The 20,301-nt window shown below is 39.9% G+C and overlaps 1 protein-coding gene and 1 long non-coding RNA gene across 3 annotated transcripts in view; one reads left to right on the forward strand and one right to left on the reverse strand.

The window, feature by feature from the left end:
• Positions 1-1,841: 1,841 nt before the first annotated feature.
• RAPGEF5 (Rap guanine nucleotide exchange factor 5) overlaps positions 1,842-20,301 on the reverse strand; it is a 136,943-nt gene continuing 118,483 nt past the window's right edge. For both annotated transcript variants that reach the window (XM_079947974.1, XM_079947975.1), the window contains 6 exons: positions 17,473-17,563; positions 15,768-15,818; positions 15,200-15,287; positions 11,091-11,155; positions 8,539-8,593; positions 1,842-7,864 (listed from right to left, as the gene is read on the reverse strand). In XM_079947974.1, coding sequence (XP_079804100.1) covers positions 7,746-7,864; positions 8,539-8,593; positions 11,091-11,155; positions 15,200-15,287; positions 15,768-15,818; positions 17,473-17,563 — 469 coding nt within the window. In that variant the 3' untranslated portion in view covers positions 1,842-7,745. The remainder of the gene's footprint in view (positions 7,865-8,538; positions 8,594-11,090; positions 11,156-15,199; positions 15,288-15,767; positions 15,819-17,472; positions 17,564-20,301) is intronic.
• LOC307199845 lies at positions 7,617-15,190 on the forward strand. The gene is made up of 3 exons (XR_013832226.1): positions 7,617-7,725; positions 9,165-9,307; positions 12,749-15,190. It is a non-coding gene; the product is annotated as an uncharacterized lncRNA (long non-coding RNA).

The following is a 20,301-nucleotide window of genomic DNA, read 5'->3' on the forward strand; positions in this document are numbered from 1 at the left end:
ATTGCATTAGGGAACGTTGCTTGCAGATATACGCATATTCAGTAAAACTGCATACAAAAATGTGTATAAGAAGAATCTGCACTAGTATGCAGACATACTTTTTTTAGAATTGCTGCAGTAAATGTGGTGAACTGAACTTCAAGACCAGAAAAATGAGAAACTAAAATTTAAAGATTTAACTGTACCCACTCCAGAAGGAATATGATCAATGATTTCACACAGACTCCCTGGTTTATACTGTTATGAGGTTGGGGGAGGGGCATCAGTCTGGATAAGACCCTAGACCTTCTATATTTGTGAGTGTAGAACAAATAGGGGGAAGCATACCAAGCCAGTTCTTTTGTTAAGGTAATGGCTTTGGCTGGCTAGCTAAGTACCGCAATTTATCATAACCAAAGAAGTTGCTCTGTGCCACAGAACAAATGGGTGGGCCTCTCCCCACCCCCACCTGGCTGGTACATAGGAGAACAATAGCTAGAGTTGTGTGTGTAAGGGAAAAAGCTGGAATGCTGGAAGCTGCAGACAGAGAGACAGGTTGTTATGTGCTGGGCATTGGAGGTCCCCTGGAAATTTAAAGGTGAAGCCAAGATCTATGGGGGTGTTAATGCTGTGACCCCTCCATCCTATGCTCAGGTTATATGTGCGGAAATAAAACCATATATCTAATAGATACCAGAGTTTCCACTGAAACTGAACCCTGGGAAAGGAGGTACCTCTGGAGACTCTTGCTGCTCAGAGATTGGGTTGGCATATAACAAAATATGGGGACAGTGACTCCTTGTGATGCTTCACCCTAAGTGTATAGAACCTCAGAGATGTACTAAGAATGGGGTCGGAACAGTAAAAGGTGATTCAGGACAAAGGTGGATCTAGAGGAGTGTGACCGGTGTGGTCACATGGGGTGAAGAGCTTCAGGGAAGCCACAACTATGACATCCAATGGAAGATGAGAGGTGGGTGGGGTGGGGTGCGAGATTTTAGCATCCACAGGGTGCCAATGAAATTTGAGATGCCAAGGTCCGCCACAGTTCCAGGAGCACTAGAACCAGATGCACACACCATCCCTTCCGTAGGTCCCTCCCTAGTTTCTTTCTACTCATCCTCACAAGAGAGCACTACGTTCTGTCATAGTTAGACGACAATATAGAGGAAGACAGGTAACTTGGAGGCACAATTCATCTGCACCATCAGAAGCATTTATAACTAGGCCAAATCACGAGGAACATCCAGAAAGGGCATAATGAGGTTTGGGAGAACAATACTGTTCTTTCTATATAACTGAACCTATTTCCAGCAGCTCACAGTAAGGTATAGCCGTGCATAGAACAGTCATTTCCCAGTTTGAGCTTGGCTGCTCCCGACATTAGAACCGTTCAGGTTTTGGAAGATCATTTTTGTCTTTCAGTTCAAACTTAAGATGCTGTATGTTTTGGCTATGCCGCTGCTGTGACTGGATATAAATAACCCTAACTTATGGACTGCATATATTGCTGATGAGGCTGCAGGTGGATAATATTATGGACCAGTGACCATCCCATTGCTTTCCATAACTGCTCCCAGCATTCTCTCAGAAATCATTACAGCAATCATCAGCTAGGCTATTATTATCAACCCCATATTTCTCTCTCTCTCTCTCTCTCTCTCTCTCTCTCTCTGTGTGTGTGTGTGTGTGTGTGTGTGTGTGTGTGTAAAGCCGAGAAATGATGTTCTGGCTAAGGTCACCCAGGGAGTTAATGACTGTATTGAAATTTGAAAGCAGGACTCTCATGCTCATGTTCTACAGCAGCAGCCCATGCAGTCTGCGATTTAGAAACAAAGGTCAATATAGACTCACACAGACAATTTAATTAATATGGTTTTATATTTTGAAAAGCAATATTAAAAAAGTTTAAACATTAACATTTGCTTTTACAAGTTTTACCTTCGTATTGCTTGGCCATTTCGACATATAAATTATTGCTTATTAGCAATTGCTTCTTAGCTCTCATAAATACACAACACAATGATATATACAGAGGCCAACAAGCATGAAATATGTAAAGGAATACATTGGCAACCGTGATCCTGGTAAATCAGAGCATTTCATACATACCAGTTCTAATAATGTTGGATAAGTACAAGGTGTGGTCCCTGAGAAGTTAGGCAAATAACCTTGGCTTGGGCAATCTAGTCTATTACTGTTAATGCAAGTTGACACCATGAGGGCACTCTAGAGATGGTAGAATGGACAATGCAAGTAGTCTCTCCTCTCTTTGTTGACAGTGCCCCAGTATCTAACAGTGTTTAGAAGAATGCAAATAAATAGGCTATGCAAATAAATAGTAATTTAACTCTGCTAAAAAGGTTAATATTTACAGCTCACTCTGTAGCTTTTTTACATTTTTTTTCATTGAATTGTTGCAGCTTTCCCCTTTGCTTACTAGAAACTAATACATTAAACTCATGAAGAGACTGTACATCAAAGTACTGCTGCAGAACACTGTTTATTCTTAACCCCTGCTTTAACTGCTGACTCTCTTACAACTACTGAGGTCTGTATATATAGGTTAACAGAGGGGAACGAGCCAGAATTTACAGCACAATTTATGCAGGTTTAATTCCAGAATAGGTCACACTGTGTTCAATGAAACTTTCTCCCAGGTGAGTGCGTCTAGGACTAGAGACTCTTGAGTCCCTGGATTTTAATGGGAGAATAAAGCATATATTAACATTTTTCTATTAAAGCCAGTGAGATTTAGAGTATGTACAGAAATAACAGCAGTTTTTTCTCCCAGGGGGCTCTCTCAGTTTCCTTCCCATTTGTAAATGAAAGATGTACATACTACCTACCTGAATGCTGGTTCAATCATCAATCTTAACTCTCCCCTCATGCTTCAGAAGGGCAGCCCATGTTTTATTCTGAAGTGCCATATGTACATTTATTTATGTTCATCTGACATCTTTTTCCCTTTTTTTCTTTAAAGCAACAATCTTTTCTTTTTTTAAAAAGGGTTGCAGAACTGCTCCAGGGATGGGGGAGAGGTAGGTTTGTGATGGCCCAGGTACTAACCAATCAGCACTGCCCACAGCTTGTCTATGCTGCAAACTTACACACCTGATTTTCCTGAGCTGAACCCTGGAGACAAAATTGTACATTTTAACAGAACGCAATCTGAGTGCACTTCTCAAGAAGCCCTACCATTTGGTTGTTTAGCAGTAAGACAACAGCTGAGAATAACTGTCTTCTTTGTAACAGCATATCAGTGCGTGTCAGCGTTATTTAAAAAAGTATTTTAAAAAGCACAATCGTTTCTGCAGACTTGGTAGACAGAATCTAGCTAAGTCCCCGAAATTTTAAATCAGTGAAACCAGAAGATACTTCAGCTTCCAGATGCCATATATAACCAAGCTTGAAATTCCAAAACAGTGAAGGTCTTTCACTCTGGTCCACTGCCAGGCCCTTCAGCCATTCAGGAAGGCTGCTTTAGGGAGACACCGTACGAGGAAAGGAAAGGCCCATGTGGCTCTGGGCAACTAGAAACAGAACATGTCTTTTTTCAATGCCAGTATAGATATACGAGCTAGGTTCATCTTGCCTATACAGTGGTACCTTGGGTTACAGACGCTTCAGGTTACAGACTCTGCTAACCCGGAAGTAGTACCTCGGGTTAAGAATTTTACCTCAGGATGAGAACAGAAACTGCGCGGCAGCAGCGGGAGGCCCCATTAGCTAAAGTGGTACCTCAGATTAAAACAGTTTCAGGTTAAGAACGGACCTCCAGAACGAATTACGTTCTTAACCAGAGGTACCACTGTACTACGTAAATTCCCAGGTTGCACAGAACAACTTTATACTTCCATGCTTCTTCAGGATGAAAACCCAAATGCTACACACTCAGTTGCTAGCTAGATTCTTCGCTGCCATGATGGATATTTGTCCAAGGATGGTTTGCGCCACAAACTAGGCCCAAAATGCATGACCTGTGCTCCTTCACACTCCCTCCCTTAGAGCTGTTTTTAACTGTTTGTCCCTGTTTCTATCTTTTTAAGTATGTATGATCTCCTTTTAATTGCTAGTTTTTATTCCTTACCTGTTTTAAGTCATATGTGTTCAGTTTATCCATTATGTTTTATCTCATGCTGGTCTGTGACCGAAGTAAAGTTTGATACTACTGATACTGAAGGTTGGGAGTTCTATACCATTCCCCTATTTTTTCATGGGCCTTATATTATACATATGCCAATCAACCATCTCTCATGTATGCTAGGCCAAATCAAAGTCCATAACACTGGTTCATTTCTGGAAAACAAGGGATAGTGCTCGTAATTTAGTTTTGGCTTGTCCTTTTGCCTGAATCCTGGCCACTGAGTATCTTTAAGATGTTATCCGTTACTTCAGTAACTGACAACAGGGAAACTGCCTATGGAGTACAGAACTGCTTAGCCAAATCTAGTAGAGATTTAAATATTTTTTAAAAAATCATTACATATTTGCATTGTACCACATTCAAGAATAAGCAAAACAAGTCCTCTCATGGAATTGGGAAGTGACTTTCCAATCAGCAACTGAACAAGGAAGCCAGAGCTGAAAATACATTATTGCCTTGCAAAAAAGAAAAGAATAAAGGATTAACTATGGTAGGATCTGTACCAGCAAACACATGCTAGTCAATGTATATGTGTGGGCAAGGTGGCATTAACAAGTGAAGATTTAGTAAGTGGGGTGTGATGTTAACTAGTCTTGTATCAATCAAATAATCCCCCAAGTCCATTTTTACTCACACAGTCAAGCTTCTTACGGTCTCAAAACCTGCATATGGATGCCAGGGGCATTTTGCTGACAAGAATAACAGGTGTGGGAAGGGTTTGTTTTGATTTCATAAATTTATATCCTGCCTTTAGGAAACTTTTCCGACAAGGTGACTATGATAACCTAGGAGCTTTGCAACCATGTCCTGATTCTCTCTTACAAAGTTCCCTCTGCATTAGTGTTTTTAGGCAAACATGGGCATGAGAACCTCATTTCATTATGTTTAGATCTACTACCTGAAGGTCTGGTGGCTCAACACCATAGATGAGGAACTGATAACTTCTAAGCCTAATTGGGCCCGACAGCTCCCCACCCCCAAGTTAGCCTTATACGCATAAAAGGGGTTATTTACAACAACTGCAATTAAAATAAAGCTACTTACATGTATGCGGTTGGAAATAATGCATGCAGCCCAACAGCTCTCTTTTTTCTTTGTTATAGCAAATCCCACTGCCTAAGAGACAAGCTGCTTTTTGGTTTTTTTAAAAAAATCCTTGCCTCTTCAGCTGAGTTGCTTTAGGGAAAACCTCATATAAATCTCCATTCATATGCCTAAATAGGTTATCTGGATTGTTTCTAACATGTGCAACCACCTACATAAATGCATACTGTATATTTACTCAAAGGGCAGCCAGTTTTTACCTTTTACTGGGTTAAAAAAAGCAGCTGCCAGGAGAACATGTATAGCATATTCATAATATAGTTACAATTCTGAAACATCTTGTCTTTACATTACACTGTACAGTATTTCCACAATTTTCATACTGGGGAGGCCAAAATGCATTGGAAAGAATCTCCACCCTGCTGAAAAAACCCTACCACTTAAAGCTGATTTTATTTCTCTTCCAATAGGACACAATCCCTTGGGGAGGAGCTTGTGCAGAAAAAAGTTCCTGAATGATTATACCCTAGCAGCTGTAATAAAAAAGGAGAATTCATTTAATTTAGTAGACTCACATTTCAAAGAACACTAGATTTTACCCACAGTATCTCCTGTCTGGCATAGTATCACAAGAAGTATGTTCCCATTTCCACTATAAAATAGTATATTGTATAAAGATGCATATAAATAGATTTTTCACAGTGAAATGCATTGTTTTGCATCGTATTTATCACACTCACTAGGCAAATCCTTGCAACCCTTTACTGTCATTCTTTGTTCACCTTTGACTCATGTTTTGACATTGAAGGCTGTGACCCTTTGATACAAGCTTTTGAGAAAGGAGTTGAAACAAGTTTCCAAATAGCATATAGCCCAAGAAATCTGCAATCATCAGATTCAGGTATCTTCAAGAAACCAGTTTTGCACCAGAGAGTATCACATTTCCCTCGCTAGAGAGCTATACTTCTGCCAGAAGTGTGGATATGGAAGTGTCAAAGTTTTTGGATAGGACCCATCATAGTTGATCCTCTGCTATGCTGCACTGCACTGTGATTCCAAAAAGAGCGCTTGACTTTCAAGGAGATTCTCACTCACATGAACCAAAACTGACTACTCTCAAGACAGTATGAAAAGGTGCCTCTTGTCAGATTCAAGCCCCACAGCTTGAAAGTTTGAACTAATAGTGTGGATAAGCCCTTAGGTCTATTTGGTCTTTCTTAGTGAAAAAGAATGAAGTGTGTGCACTCACAACAGGTTAGGTTTCACATAGCTGTAAAGTATTTATCATTTTCAGTCTTAATAAATAATGATTGATGGGCATGCCACTTAGTAGCTCTTCCAGCTTTCCCTCAGGTAGTTTTGTATGCTAATTTTATTGGAGACCCATAAGACTCTTACAGAAATCTAGTTCCTTGAGTGGTTAGATAGGGGAGCTACTTCAATTAGCAAAAGTTTTCATTGGCAGTGTAAGTAATGCCCTTGGTAAACATTCCAGAACACCCCTCCAATATTGAGGTACAGATGTTTTTGCTTTTGTGACATTTAACCTAAGGGTGATTGAGGTCTTTCCCCCTGTTGGAAGCTGCTGGTTGTTGCAATCTCATAGATTCTTGCTTATTTACTTAACCATTGCTTAAAAGTCACATTACACCCATCTAAAGGCAACTGCAGTAATCTTATGGTACAGATATCAAGGAGTAAAGCATACTGCATTCCTTTTGTAATAAACTATAAGCATGTCGGCTCATGAGCTTGATTATCTAAATTAGACTAATTGGAAAGGGAGTTCTAATTAAAAAAAAAAAGCTGAGAGAAATATTCAAGAAAGCACTGTGCACTCTCCTACTCAATCCCGTGTAGAAACACTGCACTTGTTGCTGCAAACAGTTTAACAGTGTGAAATTTTGCTTTATGCTGTGGAACACATTCAGAAGGGAAGACTGCTAAAATGAAGTATCACCTGCTGCTTGTCCAATTCTACAATTTGTTTGAATGAGTCTGTATGCTGTGCTCTAACAAGTTGTCATTCTTTATGTTCATGCAGCAGTGGTTGCTACATATCCCAGGAAAGTTTATTCAGTATGTACTTCTTTTTCTCTGTTTTCATCTTTTTTTTTTTTTTTGGCAACAAACAATCCTTTTGGCAGCTTATGATGATTAGTGAGGCGCATCCGTGTGTGGCAAATTATGAGTGCCTTTCTCACATAGTACTGCTTGCCAAAAAGTTTCTTCATAGTGTCACAATGTCTTCTTTCCCCCCAATTTAACACTGATAAGAGTCTGAATTGAAAGCTACTCTGGACCAAGATTTTTTTTTTGAAGAAGTCAAGTCTTTGTATATGAAGAATGCTGTTTCTCTCTTTCCCCGTCTGCAGTTGAATGGAAATGGCATTTCTCTCATCCCGGAAGGCTGATGCGAACAGCTCTTCTTTCTGCTTTGCAAGAGATGGCTGTGCTTGTTATGGCATCAGCTACTGATAAAACTCAGCATTCACCTCTCTCCAAGGGAAGCAACATGCTTGGCATAAACATTCACTTAATTGAAAGTGCTGCAGGTATGTGAATCTGCGTGAACTCACACGCGAGGCTCTATCCTATGAGAAAGCTCAAACAGCACCTGCTGGTTATCGATGATGTGCAAGTGATGGACGTAGGGCTTCAGCTCCTGATGTTCTTTTTGGGGAACTTCATTTCCTAGACAAAAGAAAAATGAATGAATGAGATCAGTTACCTTACAGCTTCTTCCCCCTGAACTCATGCCCAAAATGCAATAAACTACAGGTGTCAACATTTCAAATAAAAACGAATAAGTTTATTTCCAGACTAACTGTGGTAATCAATTAAACAGATATGGCTGAGGATGGTGACTCTCAAAAGACTTCTAATTTCACCTGAGCCTAAGGCGATTAGCTCTGCATATCTTCTCTCCTCAGATGACCTCTAAGCTAGCAAGTAACTTGTCTATGCATACATTCTCTATATGTGTAGAAAAGGTCTATCATCTCAGACAAATAGCCTCAATCATGAATAATATGAACAAAATTGAAAATATGAACAAAAAAAGATTGCATCAAACAAGAAAGTTGATCCCTTTTCAGCGTAAATCCTTTTAGTTCATTCATAGGATTATTTCTAAGCAGTCAAAAAACAATAAACAATGGTGTATGTAAATGCCAGATGTACTGGTTCAGTTGTATTTCTCAAGCTTATGCTACAGTGAATAGTCTTTAAGATGCCCACTATAAGTCTCTGTTGCTTTGGGCAAAAAATGGTTTATTGCTGTCATATGGGCTGGTCAGAGAGACCTGCTATGAGGAAGGTTTTTATATTTGCTCAAAGTTTAACTAAAGAGAGAAATCTTTACTCACCATACTGTTTGTGTCTGCAGTGTCTCAAAGACCGGACTGTGTCTGCAATCATGTGCTGTGAAGATAATATACAAAAGGAACCACTGAATATTAATCCAATAGAATATATTTTTTTTTACAAAAAAAGCTACTCTGGTAGTTGTACAAGAAGAGCAGGCATAACCTTTCCTTTAGCATGGGAGGCAAGCCATATTCTCTTCCCATTTCCAGATTTTTTTGGGGTGTGTGTGTGAAAATGTAAGATCTTCTGAGAGATCTTAAGAGAAAGCTATGGATAACTTCAAGCATTGATTCAGGGCTGCTTTGATACATTACAGGAGCAGTGGGAAATTATCTGAATTCTGCATGTATCTGCGGTATAAGAATTCAGTATGTGTGTGTTAACATCAGAATTGTTTACAAAAATGACTAGCAATCCAGGCAGGCCCTACATTTTTTCCATTAGTGAAATGACATTCAAATGAATGAAGCTTCTATCTAAATGGGGATTAGATGGCATGACATAAGAAGGAAGAGAATTCTTAACTTCAGAGAAAACATTCTACCCAGTATGCCTCTGGAATTGCAATAGTTGAGTATGAATAGTTATTTTAAAAGTGTTCATTCCTATGCTGTTCTTTTCTTAGGCAATATAGGTCACAGATGGCTGCACCGATTAGAGAGAGGAAAACCTTTCCAATTTCATTGCACATGTATGATTGGATCTTGGGCTGATTTGAACTGGCATAGATTCATGAAGCTACATTGATTTGCTCCAGCTGAGGGCTTGGTCCATAACGTTTTCCTGCAATTATTATTTGATCACAATTGCAATATAAGCAGAGGAGACATTCAACCAGACCCAAACAATTCTTAGTAGCTAAACTTGAAGCAACCTGTCTGAAATTAGCTTTCACTAGTGATATTATATAAAAAAATAAAAGCACAATCTGCCTAGCTCCCAAAGAAGAAGAAAAACTGATTGCCTACTAAAAAATTAGCCCCTGTTTTGTCTGGCATAATACAGATCATGCCACAGTTGTGAGTTATAAAAATGTGTTGAATGGAATAGCTCTGTGGAAATGCGAGATTACCAATGTGCAAATCATATTTCTGATAATGTGGCTCTGAAGTTGCCCTGTTTGCAAGACAAGCCACTAAGAACTCATAATGAGGCTCTTCCCTGAGATTCAAGAGAGCAGCTCTTCCTAGTTTTCTGCCTGGTGCAAAAACATGCCATTGTGGCAGTATTAATATAAACTTCGAAGCAGCTACGAGTCTTCAGTTTTTGTCCTTTTATACTCTGGGAGCAGGACGCGGGTGGCACTGTGGTCTAAACCACTGAGCCTCTTGGGCTTTCCGATCAGAAGGTTGGCAGTTTGAATCCCCGCAACAGGGTGAGCTCCCATTGCTTGGTCCCTGCTCCTACCAACCTAGCAGTTCGAAAGCACCCCAAGAAGTGCAAGTAGATAAATAGGTACCACTCTGGCGGGAAGGTACACGGCATTTCCGTGTACTGCTCTGGTTTGCCAGAAGCGGCTTAGTCATGCTGGCCACATGACCTGGAAGCTGTACGCCGGCTCCCTCGGTCAGTAAAGCGAGATGAGCGCTGCAACCCCAAAGTCGTCCGCAACTGGACCTAACAGTCATGGATCCCTTTACTCTGGGAGCAGGATGAAAGAATGTGTCTTTCACTCAGTTTCTCCATTGTTGCGCCCTGCTCTCAATAACTAATCCTGTCTTCTAGCTATACGGCACGCCTGGGAGCATGTTTTCTTGCAGGTTGTGCTCCCCACACTAGCCATCTTGCTTCCCCATCTTGCAAAGAACGTTAAGACAACCTTTGCTTAATGGCAGAACTGTTGGCTTGCCACCTTCTTATCCATGACACCCTACTGCCCTGCAGCAGATTTGCCTCTTAAGATAGCAGCAGCAGTAAAATTTGAAAAGTATGTTGAAGACCTAAATGCTGGAGATAAGGTCACAATAATGTGCATCAAGGGTTACTTTACTTTTCACGCTAATGTGAAACATTTCAAAGAGAGATCAATAATGTTGTAGTCGGAGTTAAATGTATTTGGGCAAGAAAGTACTTAATTAAATGCAGATACTATTTTATAAGCACATTGGCAGACAAAAATTGTAATATAAATGTAATAAATTAAAAATACGCCTGCCCAAAATATCACAACACAATATGCAGTTCCGCTTGCAGACAAGAAAGATTATCACCTGACACTAGTGAAAACAACTGGAATTTATATTTTGATTTATTCTTATGCAGATTCATTTTTTTATTGGACTAATCTTGTGCCCAATCTTTGAAAATATAATAAAATGGCATCTAGCTGAACCTTTGGTTAAAAGCTCATTATCCTACTGTTATTGTAGAAACTCTCAAGGGAAAGCAGAATCAAATGAGGAATAAACAGTACCCCTGCTTCTAAAGAAACACTATTCGGAAGAACTGGAATTAACAAAATAAAACAAAAATGGAAAGTGGATAAGTGACAATGTTGCAAGCCTCCCGTCCTGCCACAATATTGGACTTAAAAACAGAAAATGTTACATACCAGCTTTTCAAAGTTAACCAGGTTATCCAGAAAAGTTTTATTCCCTTCATGTATAAATGTTACATCTAAAAAAAACAAGACAAACATCAAATTTTGTAAACTGCACTGTGATTCTTGGTTGAAGGGTGGTATAGAAATGTATTAAATACAATAAATAAATATCCCCCATTTTTACGCTACATAGCATGAAATGGTGACAGTAATGTAACACAGTGTTCCATTATTCTTAGATTTTCTCTGAACTGATCAGTGAAAAACTCTGAGAAAGGCGAAAGCCTCAAATTTTAAAGAACTGGGGGTGGGGGAAACAGTATTGGAAAAGCAGAAGTTCATGTATTGTCAATTTCTTGATGAAGTCCTGCACATTAGGTTCTTTTCTCTTTTTTTTACGTTACAAGAGATTCTGACTGACCATTAGGAAGAACTTTCTTACTATATGAGCGATTGGACAGTGGCATGGACCACTTCAGAAGGTGGTAGACTCTGTTTCATTGGATGTTTTTAAACAAAGACTGGGTGGCCATTTGTCAGGGATTCTTTTGCTGGGATTCCTGCACTGTAGGGAGTTGGACTAGATGACTCTTGGGGTTCCAGCTCTACAACCCTCTGTACATTATTGCATTATTTGCTGAAGAGTTCAGCTAGGAAACCAGAATTTTTGAATTTCCACTTTTTCAGTCTTTCCAATTCTTTAAAATACGTGTTCTCCCCCCCCCCCTCCACAGCTGAAGCACACATCTCCCTTACTTTAAAACCATGGTTCCCAACGTGGGGCACACACCCCACAGGGGGGCAATTTGATTTTTAAAGGGGGAAATTCGAGAATGTGTTAGACCAAGTTAAATCTTTCAGGCTTCCTCCATGTGAATAGGAGCTTCCTTTTTGAATAATAAGAATTATATGTCACCGGGAGGGGGGGGAATCAGGATTGTAGAGATGCGTAGGTGGGGCATGGCCAAAAAAAAGTTTGGGAACCACTGCTTTAAAATAAACAGGAAATTTGTCCAACTTTTAAGATCAGTAGTTGGAGGCTTCTGGGCAAAAGCTGACTATCCTGAAAGAAGCCACCTAGAACCCTAAAGAGCACATCTGTACATGGCAACAGTAGAAGAAGAAGAAGAAGAAGAAGAAGAAGAAGAAGAAGAAGAGTAGTAGTAGTAGTAGTAGTAGTAGTAGTAGTTTGAACTTGGTATCCCACCTTTCACTCCCCTTCAGGAGTCGCAAAGCGGCCAACATTCTCCTTTCCCTTCCTCCCCCACAACAAACACTCTGTGAGGTGAGTGAGGCTGAGAGATTTCATAGAAGTGTGACCGGCCCAAGGTCACCCAGCAGCTGCATGTGGAGGAGCGGGGAAGCGAACCCGGTTCACCAGATTACGAGTCCACTGCTCTTAACCACCACACCACACTGGCTCTCTTCTTCTGGTTAAGGGTCGGAGTGAACAAATGGGCATACCTGTTTATAGAGAAGGGTGGTCCCTTTTTTTTTTGGGTAAGGAACACACCCACATATACAAATTTGGCAGTACATATAAACAGCATCAATCGGCTACCTACTTCCTATTGGATTTTTTTTCAGACGTTAGCATAAACGAAGGGCTGCAACGCTGCAAATACCAAGACCACTAATGCGTTCCTTTGCTTTCTTAAACTTTTCAGAACTGGTCCCTTTGAAACAGGATGACTTGGCTGATGTTTACTTCTCCACTCTTCCCACACTGCTGTGCTTTCTGTCAACCTCACCTCCTAGACTCAGGTGCCAACATTGCATATTATACACTCCCCGCTGCAATGCCTTGCCTGCCCTGTCACTAAGGCAAAATGGAGAAGGTGAAATTGTTACTGTCAATGCTAATAAAGAAGGCATTCTGCTGAAAAGCCTGAATTGTGCTTTTTTTTCTTTTCTGAAGTGTGTTTCTTTTATTAAAAAACTTTAAAGATTGAAGTAAAAGCCTTATGAGGAACAGGGAGGGAGGAGAAAGAATAAAAAAAGGATAGAAATTTGCTTTGCTGCCAACAACTATGAGCCTGGATAAATTCAGTGGAGCAGAAAATTGCATCTGAGCTGTATTGTAAAGAGCAAAACAGTGTTTTATTAAATATTTGAAAAATCAGCGAGATTTTCAAAAGCACTGTCTGTGAAACAACAGAGTTTGCTGTAGAAATTCAATTACTTAAAAAGGGGTATTGTTGTTGAGGTACTTTTTACCTATTTAAGAAAGGGGTTATTTCAAATTTCCTGCTTTACTTACTCTTACTTAAAAGGTGTTAATACCCTCCCACACTTCTCCTTGGAGGGCCCATTCAAGGCTGCTGGGGAGGGGGGAGGGGGAAAGCACTTGATATAAAAAAGAAAAAAGGCACAGCTGCTTTTAAAATGACTGCTGCAGAAAAGCCGATAGGAGATGAGAAGCATCCATTCTGGAGGACAAATCATCCTCCAGAAGTGAGGATGAAAATATTCAAAAACTGTCCAGAGAACTAGGCATTGGAAGTACATTGAAAGAAGCCAAAGCACTCTGGTGAGGAAAATATGCCCCAAAGACATCTGCAGAGACAGACAAGACGGTAAATGCATTCATATGCGAATGCTAGAAACCTCCAAGTGAAGATGGGCAAGTTGGAGGGACTGGTCTAAAATAGAGCATAGAAATAGCTGGCAAAATGGAAACCTGGTGGAAACAACTGTGGTGGCTGTGCTGATCTTGACCCTGACCTTTAGACTTTTTTTCCCTTTAAAAATTGTGCCCTAAAACACAGCCTCTTCAAAGATGACTTTATAACTAAAGACTTTGTTGCAATATGTTAACACTCTCAAACAATGAATCCCACTGTGCTAAGGAGATGTTTCTTTATATGAAGATATGCCTTTAATCCCTTTGCCTACAGAAAAGGGGAAAAGGCAGCCGAGGCCGTTCGTGGTGACTCAAAGGAGTCTCTACAAATAGATTTCCAGAAAAAGAGGGGCGGGGTGGTTAGAGAAGATAGAAACAAAGGCCGATTATAAATCGTAGGATAGAGCTATTGGAAGAAGCCGAGTGCTCAGCAGAATTGCAGGCACTGCAATGTGTTCCGTTAAAAGATGCACCCAAGTGTGACCTATATCCATTATACATAGCCTGTAGGGACTACAAGATCACAGGCACAAAACAGAGCAAGACATGCTGCTGAGAATTTTGGCTTAGCATTACTAGTTAAGGCCTGAGGCAGCAGGAACTGAGCAAGCTGCTTTATGAAGAGGCAGTTCATAGGTCCATCTTGCCTGGTACTGTCTGCAACACGGCCAAGTAGCTCTCAAGCAACCTGTCCCAGACCTACCAGGTATGGAAGCCTGCAGCTTCTGCATCCAAAGCATGCTGTTACTGAGCTGCGGTTATGCCTTAAAAAGGAGCTGCCTTACACTGAATTAGATCATTGGTTCATTTAATCATCTTTTGACCAGCAGTGGGGCTCCAATATCTCTTTTTATTTTTTAAATGAAGATACTGAAGACTGAGGATGAATGCAAAGCATATTCTGTACAGCTGAGCTATGGGCCCTCCTAATTGTAGCCTCCATCATCCAAGGCTGAAGGCAGCAGAAGGTGCAACAGAAGATCAGCGGTCATGAAGAAAGCACAGCAAAATCCCAGGGTCATCAGAAAAAGGGAGGAGCAGGGAACCTACCAGAATTAAAGATGGCCAGCCTACAGTAGGGTGGAATTTTACTTTCGAATATGTGCTCTCCTTAATCAGGACATCTCACTTATTGGACGACAGAAACAGGAAAAGAACGGCTTTTTATTAAGCTAACTTTTGAATTCTCAGCTGAAGAACAAAAGGGTTTCTAGAAGCTATCTTAGGTCTCATCTTATCTTACAGTTCCATTATTCACCCTCTCTGCTGTCACTCTTGTCAGCACATAATCTCTTTTCTTGATCCTTGGTTTCTCCGTCCATAATGTGCAACATATATCTATTATCAATATGCACAGCTGCACTGCATTTAGTTAACCTTTCACTAACTGGTAAACCTGCACAGAACAGCAGCAATATGCTTAAAAATTTATCTCACCCATTTGGTACTAATACATAACGTTAGGAAGATGTTTAATGTGGACAAACTGTATTACCTTTAAGGAGCAAAGGCATGAAGGGGATTTTCGGTGACTTCATTTTCTTGAATGCATCTCTGTAGGCTTTGTGATTCAGGGAAGGGTCCTACCGAAACAATTTGATTGCGATGAAAGGAAAGAAGAAAATCAATACCCTTTCTAAAGGATGGCAATTTGTAATCTGTTACACACCCACAAGCTCAATATGCTTTAAATATAAAAGGTTTCCTTGGAAAATGAGGCAGATAAATGTTTCTCAAAGAAAGAGGACTGACTGAGTGAAATAAGAGGTCATTCACTCCAGGGGCGAACAGAGAGTTTGGAGCTACATATGTCTGCAGTAAGCTAAAAAGCTAAGGATCCCAGCTTTAGATGATGAGGTTTACATCAACCAAGGGCTGATGAAACTCTAGATGCGGTTGAACTGCCACACCTATTATCTCTGACCATTGGGCATCCCAGCTGTCGCTAATGGGAATTGGAGTCCAACAATATCTGGAGGGCCGCAGGTTCCTCACCACTGCATTAAGCACTGGAAGAGAACCACTGGAGAAATCAAAGTCTTTTCTGTAGAAAGTATACTTACTGTCAAACTTTCAAGTTCAGCGAACAGCTTCTTAAACTTTCCAGGGATTCTCTGCAACACACCAAAATAATAATAATAATAATAATAATAAAAATCAAAGGAAATGGGATTCGATTGGGGGAGGGAATCAAGCATGCTGAAAAGTATTTAATATTTCTTTCAGTGACTAGCCATCATAAAAAACTCATAAAAAATCAAGTTGCTCATCATGAATAATGTTTAAGAGTGATGCAAATCCTTTTGCATTTTGAGACTGCCCCTCTCATAATTCTTTTATAATTGCTTCCTAAAATCTGTGTTCATTTTCTTCACTAACACCTCTGTCTGCCTCATTTGTCTTAAGGCCTTTCTGATTATTTCATTTAAAAAAGTAAAATGTATCAACAGTATATTAGTGCTAGCCTGAACTGATACTAAAATCTCCTTGGAGCAGTGGGGATAGCTACGTTTCAGGGGGAACACTAGTTTTTCTGATTTTATTATTTTAAATAGGGAAGAATTGTGTCCTCTGCATCTATCTCCCAGTGTCATCCCAAGATTTAAAGGAACCACTTGAAAGTGGCCCCTCAGTACCTGATGGTTCTTCCATCACCCTCAAACTCAGGGAATGACTCCGTTGCAGCTTCTCCTACTTCACAACAACACAGGAGCATGTGACAGAAGAATCTGTTACAATCCCTTTGAGGATTAGAGACAGCCCTCCAAGGGAGGGCGAAGCCACTTCGAAGGGTTCTGCCATACCCTCTTAAGCCTTCAAACAACTCTGGTCTTTGTGGAAAATTGCCATCAAACATAACTAGCAAGCTTAGGCTTAGTTAATGCACGAAGGGGTTAAGACCACAGAAATGTATTCCTAGACTCAGGTAGGTCACAGCCCTCACCTGAAAGGAAGTTAAGTTTTCTCCTTTGTTCATTCTCTTTCATCATGTGAACTCGCTGAGATAGGACAAGCCTGAGTTTGCTCGCTACATGCTTAGACCGTATACTTAGAGCTATTTCTGTATTTTGTAAACCCAATATTTCTACCTGTGTTCTGCATGGGACAACATATGAATCCAACCTTTGGCGTTTGTAAGTAAAGTATTTAAACTTACTAACTGTGTGCTCTATTTATTGTGAGGGGGGGAAGGGCTATAAGTGGCTAGAACAGGATATTTTAAAGGTCTATCAGACTATTATTCCCATGTTTAACTGTGCTGCATCATTTTGTGTTTTTCAGTACTCTGCTGGGGGTTCTTTCCTGCTGGAAAGTGTGTTTAGCTCCATACTTTAGACCTGGGGATCCAGCCAATTCTATATCTATATCTATATCTATATCTATATCTATATCTATATCTATATCTATATCTATATCTATATCTATATCTATATATCTATCCCCCCCCCAGTATTTTGCTAAGTCAACATCTTTAGCGCTTTAAGCCCCACTCATCTGCTAATGAGCAGAAATTAAATCTTGCTTCCTTGACTGCAGAATCTTGTTCCCTGCTGGGAACAGGGCACACAATCAATGCATGATAAAACCCTGTCCTCCTGCTCATCAGCTGATGTCACAAGTGATGTCAGCTGGAGAGTGGGTGGGTATGATTTAGGGGAAATAACCTCATAAACCAAATTGGCCTCCTAGGTGTGCCAAGGTTGGCCTGTGGGCTGAAAGCTAAAACAAGAATTTTAATGAATTTTAAAAACAAAATACTTGTATTACCTCCCAGGTCTGAGAAAGCCGACTGACGGATGCAGTGTTGAGACCCATAACAATGGCAAAGAATGAATTCAAATTTCTTTGGGCTTTGCAGCTATGAAAATAAAAAATACAAAAAACAAACACATGGTGTAACTTTCTATATATTCAAAGCCTTAATACTACTAGCGTGGAGAAGCATGGTAGATTAACTGTTCCAAGTATATTAACACTAAGTTCTGTAGTGACCCAATTAGGTGCAGGCCCAGTAACATGCCCCCCAAATTATTGTTTTCCTCTGTTCCTCAACTTTAATGTCATGAGAGTAACTTACTTCCTCCTGCCAAAACTCATGACTTTAATTTAACCACTAGCCCCTTCAAAGGTGCTTCCAGAGTTCTTGTACCTCTATGCAGAGTGTTTCCCTCATCTGAGGCTGCCTTGGTGCCATTTTTGTTTTACTTAAAGGGACAATGCAGGCAATCTTCTTCTTTTTTAGCCCTACTGTGTGTGCAGTGACATTTGACTTTAAAAACAACTGAGGATTTAAGACTAATAGAACAATCCTATGCAAGTCCCATTTGCTCAATGGACCTGACCCCATTTTTAGGATTGCAGCCTGAGATTTGTGGCTGTGCATTCATGTGAATTTGCACATTTCACTTGTGCCAAGGAAGAGTCAAGCGGCTGTTTCTTGTGCTCCATTCTTAATAACAGTTGCACTGTCCCTGAGGTTCACTGCCCTGTGCAATCAAACTGGCTGTGCTCCCCTAAATCCATCTCTGAAATTCATTCACATCTTATAATTCAGAGATATGATAGTCCAAGTGCAGCAATAAGTTTCACTATATTTATTAGAAACTGTGGCATATTTCTTCCAAATGTTTCATTTTTCTATTATTAAGATTCAAATGTCTTCTCAAAACTACCAATCATTAACAAGCAATCATGTTTCTGTTTCTTTATCCTGGAATTAGTATTGCTTAGTAGCACAGCTTTGAGCTTATCTAAATTAAATCTCTCCCAATGTTGTTTACACATATGCCTACAATCCTGAATCATTTTTCTTTTTCTTTTGTAACCTCCAGTTTATTTTGTTGTTTATTGCCACAAATTTAATTAATGTGCAACCTATATATTCCCCTGATCAGTTATTAGCTACCTTTGGTCACATTCGGATTATCAAACAGGTGCTTCCTGCTTGTCTATGTAACTCTGTTCCACACAGCAATTGCATTAACAGTGTAGTGCTGTCTGGTGGGAGAATTTCACTTTCTCAGCAACACAAAATTGCAATTTACATGCTTGGGAAATGCAACTCAAGAAACACTACTGCAAAAAATGGATGGATGTCATGCATTTAATGAGTGACATTTGCAGAGTATGCTGCATTATAAATGGATTATCTAGAAATACTTTTTACTTGCTTATCTGCAAGTTAATAAAATAGTTGTATTTTTCACACTAAGCTACACAGATGGGAATTCCTATTCCATGTATGTCATGTATTTCAGGGTTTTATGTCATGCTCTTCAATAAGTTTCCAAGGTGGGGTATAAATGCACAGTATACTTTAACTAGTCTGAAAGAACAGTTTTTAAAATGTATTTTAACTGAATGCCAGTGTACTAAGTCAACTGATACTAGAATTGCTGAGCAAATGAGGTAATACATAGACAACATATCCATGTTTTAGTTCAGATGACAAAACATTTGGTAACTTTTGAGTACCTAATTGAAGTGGATCATGAAGAGTTCCCTGTAAGCGACAACAGGGAATGCAAAAAAGAGAGCATTTTACTGATTACTGATTAATAGTTTAATGTTGTTTAAGACTACAACCCTGAACACAGAAGATATGAAGAGTAAAACAAGAAAGAGGTTCTACACACAGAACTCTATCTCTGTGTGCACACACACTAAGTTCTATGGTCTATCTGTGATCTATATATAGGTGCATGCTGAATCTTTTAAAAATATATAATCATTTTTATTAAAGATTTATTAGTTTACAAAAATATATGCATTGTTTTTTCTACAGATCAGTTTCATTTGTTGTGAGACATTAGTGTTGCATGCAGTATAAGGATGGAAGTAAAGAGGGGTGGAGGGTGGGGCTGCTTCTATTCTTCTACTTAGTGTATGTGTGGAGTTTTGTGTCAGTCACTTGTGTAGGTTCTCTTTCTATTCACTTGTTATCTTTCCTTAGTGGTGAGAGAGGTTAAGGGGTGGCCTAGGGTGTGGTTGGTTGGTTGGCTGTAATGATACTGGTTTATGTGTGTGTGACTGTGAGGGAGTGGATTTTTGGATCAGGTTAGCTATATCGATTCATATGCTGTCAGCGGATTCTTGTTGTTGTCTTGTTGGGCTATGTTGCTGATGAAGGGGAACCATACTGGAGTGAAAGTGTCTTCCTCCATTTGTCCCCATGTCAGTTTCAGTTTATTGGTTAGCTTTTCTAGTAAGGCTGTTTCCCATACAATTTGATACTATTGGTCCATGTTTACTCCTAACAGTTCTCTCCAGTGTCTGGTTAGGAAGCTTCTGGATGCTGAGAGTAGGTGGGTTATGAGCTCTTTATAATGTAAGTGGGCATTATTAATGGAAGATGTTCAGTAGGGCCAGTTCTGGGGTGACTTCTAATACCCGCCAGTTCTTCTTTTTTTTATCTTCCACTACAGTCTGAACAATCTGTACTATTGTGGTCCCAGCTGCGTCTTGGCTGTGAAAAGCTCACATTATTAAATTGGTGTGTGTGTGTGTGTGTGTGTGTTTTTAAGACAAAATAGTCTGTCCTTGCCTCGTGTAGCATTTTATATGCACATCACAAAGTACTAGTCAAATTCATGGCAC

This window comes from Podarcis cretensis, assembly GCF_951804945.1.
Source record: "Podarcis cretensis genome assembly, chromosome: 12".
Taxonomy (NCBI): domain Eukaryota; kingdom Metazoa; phylum Chordata; class Lepidosauria; order Squamata; family Lacertidae; genus Podarcis; species Podarcis cretensis.